At 48.2% G+C, this 14,105-nt stretch overlaps 1 protein-coding gene across 1 annotated transcript in view; it reads right to left on the bottom strand.

The window, feature by feature from the left end:
- LOC122393880 (dimethylglycine dehydrogenase, mitochondrial-like) overlaps positions 1-14,105 on the bottom strand; it is a gene marked incomplete at its 3' end in the record, with an annotated part of 355,513 nt that overhangs the window by 125,993 nt on the left and 215,415 nt on the right. The window contains exon 7 of the mRNA XM_043390320.1: positions 6,685-6,779. Coding sequence (XP_043246255.1) covers positions 6,685-6,779 — 95 coding nt within the window. The remainder of the gene's footprint in view (positions 1-6,684; positions 6,780-14,105) is intronic.

The following is a 14,105-nucleotide window of genomic DNA, read 5'->3' as shown; positions in this document are numbered from 1 at the left end:
ACCTGACCTGACTTTCCGGTGACCTTGACACCCACCATAATGCATGGAAGCAAGATCATATCCCATGTTTGAACGCTTAAAACCACGAAAAGACTGCAAACGCGCCGCTAATGCGAGCCGACATACGCCGAATCGCGATTCCGGCCAAACATGGTCTCGAAAAGTAGGTCGCAGGTCAAAGGTCATTAAGGTCAGGGTCATGAAAATTTCAGGGTGGGTGTAAAATTGATTAACGCGAGGGTACTGAAAGTTTCGTCGCGATCGGCCGCTTTTTACGCGAGTTATTCGCGAAAAACCAAGAGAGGGGGTCCGTTCGACCCCCTTCCCTTTATACGGGCGAGGGTTAAGTTGATCTCACCCGAAGAAAAAGCATACCATTCGACACGCCTGAGCTAGACAAACACGATGCTGCTAAAATCGCGGATCTGCGATCATTTTTAGCGAAGTTATTTACCAAAAACCGAACCTGTGCCTTGGGCCACTTGACCTGACCTCCGAAGTAAGTCATCGGCTGACCCTGGTCCTTAAAGGGACCCTCCCACCTTCAAAAAAGTTTATGAATTGGCATGAAAGTGATGTCGCTCGGTTCAGAAAGAGCGAAAACGAACATCTACCAAATTTCACCGAAAAATATTCACCGGTTTTCAAGATATTAGACTTTTACTTTTGTTTACTTTTTTGGGATCTCCGCTGTTTCTAGCGACTTTATTTTAGAAGTGCGGCGTTTGCGGCAGATGTTGCGCGCAAGTAGCATATACCACCGCGTGCTACAAAACGTTTTAGTCAAACATTTAAAAATCGTTAGATATTTGCGCTGACGTCACACATTCAGAGGGAAGCATTAGCCCCTCTGAATCAAAATGCTGCAATTTTGAAATTCAATATTTCCGATTTAAGGCATTTCTCGATGTTGTGAGTGCCGAAACCGGTAATTGTGAGCTAGGGACCCCATTTTGGCTATCTCAACTCAAATCTAATGTTAAGGTGGGAGGGTCCCTTTAAATCGGAGACCAATCGCTGCATTTCGTAACGACGCACACGATCGTTTCTTTCGTGAGGCTCTAGCTCAATTAGGGGCGAATCGGCGAAGGGGGTTGTTTCCTCACTTCCAACCCCCAACGTCCCCTCGGTATTCAGAAAACCTGAAGGTCCGGTGAGGGTTAAAACTAGTGGTGCCAATTTCATGAAATTTCAATTCCAATTCCGATCCAATTCCAAGAAATTGCCAAGTAAATTTCCAAGTTTGTCCAAAGCGGGGGCTATTCCAATTTTTAACGATTTTTGCATTTTTTGCGTAAATTTTAGAAGTGTTTAAAAGCGTTTTAAAGGCCTCCGTTTTAAAGTTTTAAATTTTAAAGGCCTTGTGTTCCGATTAATTTCCAAAAAATGTTAAGAATTCCGTCCAAATTCCAAATTGGAATTGGACAAAAATTGGAATTCCAAGAAAAGAAATTCCGATTGGCACCAATAGTTAAAACGTTTCTCCTGAACGAGGAAGAAATGTGAAAGTCAAAGCTCTATAGACGTCCTGTAAAAGTGGCCATAATAATAAATTCGTTAGAAATAAGATGCTTTTTAACCCTATTAGTGGCAGGCTCCTGGCTACACGACTTACTCATATAAAATCGGGTGCTGGGACCAATCTTATAAACGCTTTAGAATGGACAGGGTGTCACTGGCTAAAGTTTGGGTGCAGAAAACGGCTATTACCTAAATGCAAAATGGTTTCATGCATTTCAGTCAATTGTATATTGTCGGTCCCAGTGGCCGAGCTTAAAAAAAAATCGGTAGTGTTTTGCATCTTTTACGCCCTAAGAAACTAAACCATCTATCGAAGTGGGCGGGCTTATTTGAATGGGAGGGCGCATTATGCACGAATCGTGTGCTTTCGTTTATTTTGGACTGTATTTTACCACATCCACTGCTGGTATCACTATTAATATTATCTAATGCCGTGAATACGACAGCAGTTCATTTATAAGATTGGGCCAATGGAGTCGCGCCCCGCGAGCTCGGTTTTCCGCTGGGCCGCTACAGGCCAGGAAGTCGGTCTTCGCCTGAGGGCAGGAGGGAGCGCGGGGTCAGCCAGGTATCGCCAAGTGCCGAGCGAAAGCCGCTCCCTTCCCTCTCTTCCCCTCTTCTCCCCTCCCCACCTCGGTATAGATGGGGAGGGACCGAACTGCCAATGACATGCGAGCGGTCAAGGCCGCTCGCGCGGCAGCGACCCTGGCGGCCGGGTGCCGCAATTGGGATTCAGCCAAGTTACCGATTCGCCTCCTGTGGGAGAGCCAAACCAGGGGACATACTTTTTAGATATACTGTACAACATCAAAGCACTTTGATAGATCTAAAAGGCACAGAAGGGTGATCTCTTTCCGGTCCATGGCCTCAAACACTCTGTCAGTTACAGTGAGTAACGCTGTGTCGGTCGAGTGGTTCAATCTAAAACCGTGTTGACTAGAGGAGAAAAGGTGATGGGTTGTAAAGTACGTAAAAAGCTGTTCATAAACGACACGTTCGGTTATTTTGGCGATGGTTGGTAGGATTGATATGGGACGGAAATTGGATAGGTCAGTGGATTTGGGCGACTTCTGGATAGGATGGACTAGGGCTAGTTTCCATGATGTTGGGACGGTGTGGGAGTTGATGCTGGTGTTGACAATGTGGGTGATGACAGGACAGATGGAGTCGAAACACTGCTTGATGAACCGCACACACAGTCCGTCCGCCCCGCACGACGTGCTGCTCGCCATCCGGCCGATAACGCGCCGCAGCTGCTCCGGTGTAACAGGCGCTACCTGGAACCGGCCGGTGCTGACACGGGGCAGGCGCGCTGCCAGCCGCGGGCCACCAGAGTCCACCTGTCGGGCGGTGGAGGTACCGACACTGGCGAAGTATTGGTTTATCGCGTCCACGTCCGCGTGCGGTAGTGGTCGGGTCGGCCGTTTTCCCGATATAACCGGCCGCACATTGCGCCACATGGAGCTCGGTCCGCCCTCACTTATACGCCGGCCGATCTCCTCGCGCGTGTCACGGCGGACAGCCGACCTGACCTGTCGGTTTAAGTCCTTATAACGATCCCGGTCACCGGCCCGGAGCGCCGCGCGCCGCTGTGACATCAGACCTTTTGTGTTCTCTGTCACCGGGGGCGCCGTCGGATTGCGCACTTTGACCCTCCGAATGGGGGCTAGGCTGTTCACAATGGGCACCGTCACGGTCGTAAAATAGTCCCACTGCTCACCGGGGTCGGCAGTGTGGAACACAGGGCTCCAGTCCACGTCACTGAGGCGGCGGTTCGCCTCCGCCGTGTCCAGTCTGCGCCAGCACCGCCCCGTCACCGCACACTGGGCCGGGCGGCGGCCGGGGACCAGTACCAGAGCACGAGTCCAGTTGTGGGGACTGAAGTGGCAGTGCAGCGTGCCGGCTCGCTCTACACCCCGATTCGTGGCAATCACATCGATGGTGGAGCCTGATGACCTGAATGTAGCGTCTTTGATGTGCTGCTGAATGGTGTAAGCGGCAAACAGCTCCTGAAGTCTTGTAGCCGTGCTGCTGCTGGTGTCTCTGGTATTGATGTTTATGTCGCCGGCGATGATGATGGGTCCGCTATGACGGGTGACGTTGTGCTGTAGCTGCCGCTCCAGCTCATCGAGGTCTGCAGTGACACGGGCCTGCGTTTGAACGGGCGGCCGATACAGGGAGCAGATCACCACCTTCAGCAGGCCCGCGCCGACCTGGACCCACAGCGACTCCAGTTTGGAGCCGGCCGTGACCTGATCAGGTCCGTCCAGCACGACCGCAGCAATCGCCTCCTTAACCAGGACGGCGACGCCGCCGTAGCCCCTGCCGTCGGCTCTGTCCCTCCGCAGAAGCTGGTAGCCCGGCACAGGAATCAGTCTGTTGGGTGTCGATGGCTTCAGCCACGTCTCGCACATCGCCACTACGTCGTAGCCGTGTTGGTCGATGTCGTGTCGTAGTTCGAGAAGTTTTGGCTTAATTGATTGTACATTAAGCTGGGCGATGTAGAGCTGCCCGGCGTGTTCCCTGGTCCTCCAGATTCGTCCGCCCCTGGAGCCCCGCCGCCGACTGCGCACTCCTCGCCGGGTGAGCCTGGGCGCGCCCCTGTGCGCGCTCCCACCGGCCGGCGGCGACCTGTCATGGTCAGCGGCGGCCACGGGCGGCACCCCCGGCAGCGTGGGAGTGGGAAATTCCACCGCCGCAGGGCGAGGCCGGGGCGGTCGTGCGGCGGCCACTCGCTCGGTCAGCCGGTCCAACTCCGCCGCTCTGCACCCTCTACCCACGCTCTCAGCTGGCGTCAAGCGCACCGGGGCAGGGGCCGGGACCGCAGCCAGGACCAGCAGGCGAACCACCGCCAGCACAGTGAGACAGCGCAGCAGATCCTCGTGCATTCTGCTTGCGGTGACGAATAACAAATTGTCCTGGGAATCCACACCGTCACAGCGACGACCCAAGGCCCACAACGTGTCCGTCGAGCGGCCGGTGAGAGAAGTTAAGCTCCGATCGAAGTGTAAAGTTCAGTCAGCTTTGCTGGCCGCTGGGACGGCCGAGTTGTTATGGTCAATTATACCGTAAATGACATAAAGTTCATGACCAACTTTGACTACCTTGATGCCTTATTTCCTATTGGACAGCTGTAAGGGCATGTGACGTCATTAACCCTCGCCCGCACATGGGGGTGGTTGCCACCCCCCCCAGGTAGTTTTTCTGCTCTGCACTCCACATTTTTAAAGCTAGAAGCCTGATTTTTCGTATAGCTGCTCCTCTACCCTTTCTCGATGTCCACTGAAAATTTCAAGTTTCTGTGATTATTGGTTTCGGAGATATGACCATGTTATTCAGGTCATGTCATGACCCAAATGACCAATTCTCAACATCTTGCGTTGGCTATGGGCCTTGTGAGCTTCTGACACCTTGATTTCGGCCTTTTTTGCCAGTCTCACCTCCCACCTGTCATGGAACATGTTGTTCGACGATGTAAAGATGTCAAGGTCAAGGTCAAGGTCAACCTAGGTCATCTAAAATAATTGCGTTTTAGGCAAGCTGCATTTACTTTTCATGATTTTTTTTTACTGCATTTTTGGTAAAAGCTCAGATCATGATTTCATGTAATATGGACACATAAACAATCGGTGCACAAATCAGTATGCACACAGACACACACAGACATACAAACACATATCATTGACTAGAGATGTCAATCGGATACCAACTTTTTGGTATACCGATACCAAACCGATACCAACTTGATATTTGGTATTTCAATCGTAATGCGTTTGGTATTTTGTTGGTATCATAAGCCCTCACTAATGTATAAGAGGCTAAAAAATCGGTAAAAAGTTGGTATTTCCCTCAGTTTCCCAAGTGGGTTTGGTTTCGGTATTTTCCCGTGGTTTTGGTTGGTATTTGGTTTGGTATCGGTATTCCGATTTTCCGTAATTGACATCACTATCATTGACCTTGACCTAAATTGACCTGAAATGACCTCAGCAGCAAAAACCTGGTCGGGTAGTGTGACCAAGAGCTTCTAGCTGGCTTGGCACCAGAAAACGCCATTGTCATCGGTATATGATAAGCAGCGCACTTGATATCCAACGGTGACCCAAAACAGCAACATTTTTTAGTTTGACCTGACCTGGAAGGTCAATGACTGACCTAAGAAGGTAAAACTGGGTATCATTGGATTCGTCTCTTCCCAAAAAATCTTTTTGGTCTTTACCGCGAAGCTCTATCTCCAACAGGAACGAAATGGCGCGGGGGTTGGCAAACCCCCCCCCCTCCCATGTGCGTTCTAGGATGGGAAAATGGCATGTGCGGGCAAGGGTTAAAGATAACCAAACGGTTTTTTTTTTGCTAATAAATCCTAACAGGAAAAAGATACAGCCGCGCAAATGGTCTCATTGTGTTCAGCTCATCAAGGCGCATCAAATGATATACATGATGACCTTGAAATCACGTGACTTTGAGGTCAAGCGACTTGAGGTAGCGTGACCTGAAGTCAACCTTTGACCTTGACCTCTCGAGGTCAACACACATACATATGTTTCGATGCGGACCGACGAGAGAATTACGATGCTACTTTTAGCTTTGACCTAGCTTGATTACTTCAAAAGGTATTCGTAAAAAAAAACTGTGATCGCATCTAGAGCCGCTATTTTGACTATTTTCGACCCCTGTGACCGCTGAGTCTTCCTCCGAAATGCGTCAAATGCGTCGTAGGACACACGCCATTGCTGAATGTGAAGCTGACTCGCCTATAACAAAAAATCCCGGCCTCAAACTAACACCGGCCAAATTGCACCACACCCCCGGCCAAATAACCCTGCTAGTGGGGCAATTTGGCCGCCTTGCAGAGCTTTGTAATACGTCACAATTACAATATAAGTAACTACTCTATCATTTCAAGTTCACTGTCCAGTAAAGTAAAATGAATGTGACACCTGTCAGCGTTGAGAAAATGCAGAAATGTGTCGTCAATTTTAGGTTACATCGTTTTCTAAAAAAGCGGCCAAATTACCCCAACCTCCCCTACATTACTGCCGTGTAAAAGTCCACCATATTTTAAATGTCCTGGAAAAACTGTGGGAACACGGACGGACGGTTAATGTTAATACAATAAAATACAATAAAACTACGGACTACAGTGGCAGTGGCTGTGGACCGTACCTCGGGAATGGCCGACGTCACCACGTACTGGTGGTGGATGGGCACCAGCGGTAGGTCTTCCCCTGCCATCTTGCCCACCTCCTTGGCCCAGAAACCTGCGGCAGGCGATACGGACGGAGACTCTGTCACTAAGTCCAACGGCGCAACATGGACGGAAAGTCTGTCACTAAGTCCAACGGCGCAACATGGACGGAGACTCTGTGACTGTCACTAAGTCCAACGGCGCAACATGGACGGAGACTCTGTCACAAAGTCCAACGGCGCAACATGGACGGAGACTCTGTCACAAAGTCCAACAGCACAACTTTCTACTTTACTTTACTTTCATCTACTTTACTTTCATTACCGCATCATCAGGAGAATAACAACTACGAACAAATTGTTACACATTATCCATGTATCACCTAATAACTTATGCACTTTCTGCAAACAAGAAACTGGGACGATTGAACATCTTTTCTGGCGCTGCGTCGTCACTAAACAATTCATAGAAAAGATCGACTGTAAACTCTTCCAAAAATTTCAAATACATTATAGACACCGCGTTGATGCGTGGTTTTTCCCTAGAGATTTAGACGAAATACAAATACTGATTATCACAGTAGTCGAGGCAGTTATATATAAAGCCAGAAATGATGGCGAAAGACCTAGCATAAGTCATTTCTGGAACTACGTAAGAAACGAAGCTCAGAAAGAGCGATTTTCATGCAGACTAAAAAAAAACAAAGAAGATGTATTTCAAAAGAAATGGAAAACTTTGAGCAAGATAGTCTGTTTATTTTTCTATTGTGTAGGGCACATAAGTTGTACTAAGGAGCGTCGGATGCTTTGTGGCGTGCACAGCAACATTCACATAGCACAATCTAGGAGCAACGCGGGTGACACCCGTGTGTTTTATACCTTGTGTAATGTGTACGTTCAAGCGTTTTGAAGTGTACGACTGTACTGAGTTTTGTTTGTCTTCGTGAAAATAAATTAGCGTGGACATGAAAAAGTCTAACAGCGCAACATGGTTGGAGACTCTGTCACTAAGTCCAACAGCGCAACATGGACGGAGACTCTGTCACTAAATCCAACAGCGCAACATGGACGGAGAGTCGGAGACTCTGTCACTAAGTCCAACAGCGCAACATGGACGGAGACTCTGTCACTAAGTCCAACGGCGCAACATGGACGGAGACTCTGTCACTAAGTCCAACAGCACGACATGGACGGAGACTCCGTCACTAAGTCCAACAGCGCAACATGGACGGAGACTCTGTCACTAAGTCCAACAGCGCAACATGGACGGAGACTCTGTCACTAAGTCCAACAGCGCAACATGGACGGAGACTCTGTCACTAAGTCCAACAGCGCAACATGGACGGAGACTCTGTCACTAAGTCCAACAGCGCAACATGGACGGAGACTGTCACTAAGTCCAACAGCGCAACATGGACGGAGAGTCTGTCACTAAGTCCAACAGCGCAACATGGACGGAGAGTCTGTCACTAAGTCCAACAGCGCAACATGGACGCCGAACGGAGACTCTTGTCACTAAGTCCAACAGCGCAACATGGGCGGAGACTGTCGGAGACCGGAAGCCGAGTCTGTGCATATCACTGCCTTCTGAAAATGTTTGTTTGCAATATGTTTAGCCCGCGCCCCGTTGAGGTCTGGTAAATGTTCAAATGGTTGCTAGATTCGAATTCAGCTCCAAAAACTAGCCAAAAAACATGTAAAACTCGAAAAAGTGAACCGAGGTCACCCGAGGTCACCAAAGGTCAATGACCTAACCTGACCTTCAGGTGACCTTGACATCCACCCCAATGTATGGGAGCAACATCAAATCCACATGTTTGAACGTTTGAAACCACGAAAAGCTTGCAAACGCGCGGCTAATGCGAGCCGACATACGCTGAATCGCGATTCCGGCCAAACATGGTCTCGGAAAAGAGGTCACAGGTCAAGGGCCATTTAAGTCAGGGTCATGAAATTTTCAGGGTAGGTGTAAAATTAATCAATGCGAGGGTACTGAAAGTTTCGTCGCGATCGGCCGCTTTTTACGCGAGCTATTTGCGAAAAAAAAAAAACCTTAGGGGGTGCATCATCCCCCCCCTGTGCCGGCGAGGGTTAACCGAGGGTTGTTGTCAATAGTTAAAACACTATTCGTTAGAATTGTTTTTTTTTCTATTGAAAAACAAATCCGAGTTCCCTGACAGTTTGGCAAAAGCTGCCTGAGATCAGTACATGTTGATGCCCGAGAAAACGGCTGTTCCAAAAATTCTGATTTTCTCAGGATTTCTAGTGGGTCAGGTGATCTAGATTCTGGTATGGGTCCTTACTCCGGGAACGATCTGGTGAACGTGCCACGTGACTTTGAAAATTTCCATGTTAAGCAAATGGGAAAAATGAAAAATGCGCTGAGCGGCAGATTGCTCGAAAACGATCCAAACGACCCCCTCCCCCAGTTTCTTCCATGCGGATCAACCACCATTCGGTGCACTACTCATGGGCATGTCGCAAAGTGGCCGGAAAAGTCCAGGACCACGTGCCACGTGCCGTTGAAAATGACCCTGTCATAGGTGTCGATTTGTATGCTTTTGTGGGTGCCTGGGCACCCACAATGCTGAGTTGGGCACCCCAACTCAGCATAAGGTGTTCTGGGCACCCATAACAAAAGTTGGTACTGGCATCACTGGGGCGGTTACTTGCACGCAGGGGAACCGCCCCAAGGGATGGAGGGAAGGGGTAAGGACGGGAGGAGAGAAAAGAGAGACAGAAAAGGAAAACCAGAGAGGGTAAAATGAGAAAGAGGGTAATGGGTAAATCAGTGAGAGGGAGCGAGAGAGGAAATTTTTAGCTGTGACTTGTGTCAGCTTGTTTCGCATGTATAAATTTGATTTCCATCATTCCAGCTTCGGATTGGAAATTAACCCTCGCCGGACCGATTGATTTTCTACATACGCGCCGGCCGAGGGGGGCGGGTACGACCCCCCTCGCTGTTTCGCCCCTGGTGGAGCTAGCGCGTCGCGGAAAAAAACGAGCGTGTGCGCCGTTACGAGACGCAGAGATTGGTACCCGATTTTAAAGGGACTATCCCACCTTTTAAAAAGTACCATTTAGGATTCGGAAATGTTACTCATGATATTGTGACGAATTCTGCAATTTTTAACGCGTTTTCATTGTATACTTTTTGAGATATTGCGACTTTTGTATTTCATCGTGACGTCATGTAGATAGGATCTGTGACGTAATGTAGGATTTACTTCATGTCAATGTGGGGGAAATTTTGCAGCAAATATAGGTATTTGGTCGACTAGGTATATAGGTATTTGGACTGGAAACGCGCGGATAATGTGAGCTGACATACGCCAAATCGCGAATCCGGCCGAACATGGTCACGAGAATCAGGTCACAGGTCAAAGGTCTTTTGGGTCAGGGTCATGAAATTTTCAGAGTAGGTGTAAAACTACACCCCCTACAAAAAACGACCCCCTACACAGCGAGGGTCAATGCTTCCAAATTAGGGATGTCGATCCCGGACCTTTTTTCCGATCCCGGGATTTCGGGATTTTCGGGGGAAAATCCCGGGATTTCCCGGGATCCCGGGATTGTTGTTTTCTCTAATATTCAACTGACCTAGCGTCTAGTTACGTTAAGTAAACGCTTTTACTCAATGTTGCAATCGAGTGATCACCCACGCATCCATATTTAGTTACGATATACGATATGATACGATACCAGTAAAACACCTGAAATTGCGTTCAGAAAAAGAATACACGTAATCAAACGACGTATGTACATGTATTACCACATGCCGAGATATCCCTTTAACATTAGCACGTGCATTTGGGAAATGGCTTCGGCCCGCCTCGGCTAATGTTGAAGGTATTTGGGAAACGATTCGGTCCTAGTGCTTTTTGATTTTCCCAGACAAAGTTTTACTGAATATTCTGAGTGGAAGAACCATTTCCAAAGAAGATATTTACGGATTGTGTGTTCACTAACAGCAACAGCAAAAGTGAGCAAAATTAAGTGACGGCGTTTCCACTTAATTTTGCTGTCAACGTAATTCAACTAAACAAGGGTAGGTATCGTTCCAATGCCAATGTATTTGTTGCTGCAGAACATGGTCAGAGTACTCATTATTACAACATAATGCACGCAAAAAAGATCACTTTAAATGCGCGAAGCATCTTAGCGAGCCACAATGAAACATTTGATATTGTTCCAGCTGGGATCTAAGACGCGTTTGATTCAGCGTTTCACCCAATTTTCAGTTTTCCTCACGATTTCCTCACTCCTGCTGGACTCCATATCTTCATAGTTTATTCTAACTTCTGGCGCTTCACCATCTTCATCCTCAGCTTTTTCAAACCCTAAATAAGGGGCAGTAGGGAATTTTATCTTTCATACTCAACGCCGCCCATTAATGAAAACACAAAAGATAATCACGGCGACGATAAATATGAACATAGTGTTAATAGAATATTAACACCTTATTAAGAATATAATATATAATACCAAATGAATATGATATTAATTGTTGCGCCGGTACGGCATGTGGTAAATCTCTTCCCAACCTTGGGCTGTGAAAATGCAGTTTTATTCACCTCGGTTTTTTGCTACGGACCTCGTGCCTACCGGCACTCGGTCCTCCGCACAAAAACCTCAGTGAATAAAACGCATTTTCCCAGCCCCGGTCGGGAATATATATTACTGGATTCACGTGGTGCCACTGCCCGAAAAGCTTCTAAATCTCCTTTGGACTCGCACAAGGATAAGAACACACGGCTGTACTGAAGCCAAGCGTAAACAGATAACTGCAAGTTTCCCAGCTCGCCTCTTACTTTACCTACAGTGACACTTCAGGAAGCACAGGGCGTCAACTGTATCGTCATTCATGACGAGAACGTACTTTTGTCACTATGTTACCTACAGTTGAAAACACTTTCAGATTCGACGCTCGTGGCGACGATGCCTTTGAGCCACTTGTAGGCCATGGTGGTGAGCGGCCCCTTCCCAGAAACAGGAAGGTTTTGTAGTTCCTTTTTAACTGCCTTTGAAAGTTGGGATCTTCCCACCAGTCCCGGTGCGCCAGGCGCACGACTTTTCGCCGCCGTCGCCAGAGCTCGTTGCAGCTGCTGCTGCAGAGTCAGCTCCGCCGCAGACTGCTCGACATCCTCTTCTCCCTCACTCTCAGTCACAGCATCACCGATCCCCTCCCCACTCATCCGTAGTAACATACGACTTATGCACTGATCTACTTCTCTCCGACTGGCCTGGGGGAATATCTCACTGTCTTCCTCGTCTTGAGGCAGCAAGTTGTTATGCAGTGCCTGCAGGACTGAAGCCGCCTCAGACCGACGCTGACGAATCCTTAACTTCAAGGCATCGTAGAACCGCTTCGCCAGCTGGCCGCCTTCCTTTTCCAGAGAGCTGAGCACAAACTTCAGAGCAGCTTCGGCTTCTAACAGTCCAGTTTCTCTGCGGCACAGGGCCTCTGCTCCTTACTGTATGATGTTCACGCACCGAACAATCTCTCGCACCATGTCGATCTCCCGATCACTGATCCAGGGGGGCGACACGGCTATTCACGCAATGTATTAATTTACGGGCCTCGCGGGGCCTCGCGATGACGCGGCTGGAGGCAACCACTCAGCGCGCTAGGATCCTTCCGGCGGGGCCGGGCGCCGTACCTAAGGTGTGCAATGAATGGGCGGGCAGACAGAGATGAGGCAGGTATTGAATTTGAAATGACATCATGAGCAATTGGATGGGGAGAGAGAACGTTTCTAATGGAGCTTGGGATGGGGGAAAACCAAAAATATCACGGTCGGTTCAGAGCTCCGACGGGGCCGGGCGCCGTAGGTACGGTGCGCAGTAATTTAGGCGGACAGACAGATGAGTTATCGGATTTGAATTGACCTTACCATCGGGCTCTCTGGTGGGATTTCAAGACGTTTTTACTTTTTAGTTAAGCTCAGGGTGGGGCAACCCGCTGGCGGATCCAAGGGAAGGCGTTTGGGACAAATGTTATCCCCCACAGGCCCACATCCGGGGCAGCGTCCGAATTCGTTTTTCAAGAACAAAACGAAAACTTCACAACTTTTCTGAGGAAAATTTTATTGATCGAACTGCACAGTAGAGCACAAGGAATCAAAATCCGATGTTTTTTTTTAATTCACAGAAACCTTTTTAGGGGATGCCCCCCGAATTCTAGTTGTCCAGTGACCAAGGCCAAACAATATTGGCCGAAATATTTGGACTTGCATACGCAATACAATCCCAGTGAATTCCGATAAAGTTTTATATCTACAAACATAAACCTGGGAAAAATATGACTCTAAAAGAGTCCTAGAATCGCCAGAGACGGGATCAGGTCGCCGTTATTGTACCGGTCTTGGCGTCTTTAGGTACCTACATATAGACAGCTTCGACCACGGACGTCGGACCGTTCTACGAATGTACGCACCATCCAGGCCTAAGATGCGTCGAACTTTATAAGAATGCAGTCTAGATCAATCTACATAACAATGGTGGTACCGTAAACCGGGGTGAGTTGATATGGGGTGGTGAGTTGATATGAATTGCTCGAAAAATGTTAAAATGTGTGCTACTCATCCATTTGTAAACCAATTTTTAGTTTTATTTTTCTGTGAAGTGAAGCAACCAATAAGTGATGCATATAGCTGAGAAATGCATGCATGTGGTGCAGTGCATTCTTTACACATTACTTTTTTCAAAGTCCTTTTTTTCTTCTGATTTTGAAACTAAGGAAAAGTCCCCACCCTACAGCAAAGACGGTGGATATTCATGGAACAACATGCACTGGGAAAGAAACTACCATCAATTTACTGTTGATCCCAGGTAGTTTTGAGTTTCACCTATAACAACGCTTTTTTATAATTTTAAGAAAAGTGACAGGTGGTGAGTTGATATGCCATCAAGTGGTGAGTTGATATGCATGATAAAAGCTGATACCAGGCTGGTATGCATGCAAATTAGCATGTAATATGGGTCTGCAAGTAAGACAAAGTCAATTAGACCAACTCTTCTCCTTTTCTCTCCCCACATCATTCCATCAACCCCCAAAAGCTATAGTTTTTTTTCTGAATGCTTGATATGAGGCCTGTTAGTATCACTGATGTTAGTTGTCGGACTTTCGTCCCCATCTTGAGTTGAGATGTTAGTTTCACAACGTTTCAGTAAGTAACTTCTCCGGCGATAGTCAAATCTGACTCGATAGTGGAGTGGTTAGAACCGTGGACCATCACCGGGGAAACCCGAGTTCGGTTCCCGCTGACTAGAGGAGCTTTCGAACGGTTGGACGCGTACGGCGCAACGCCACCAACATCCAGGTCCTTCTGAGGGTCAAATAACACCTGACGAGTGACGACGGCCGGAGAGTAACTGGCCGAAACGTTTGAAACTAACAT

This window comes from Amphibalanus amphitrite, unplaced genomic scaffold (genome assembly GCF_019059575.1).
Source record: "Amphibalanus amphitrite isolate SeventyFive unplaced genomic scaffold, NRLGWU_Aamphi_draft 000560F_arrow, whole genome shotgun sequence".
Classification (NCBI taxonomy): domain Eukaryota; kingdom Metazoa; phylum Arthropoda; class Thecostraca; order Balanomorpha; family Balanidae; genus Amphibalanus; species Amphibalanus amphitrite.
This window is presented reverse-complemented; position numbering and strand designations above follow the sequence as displayed.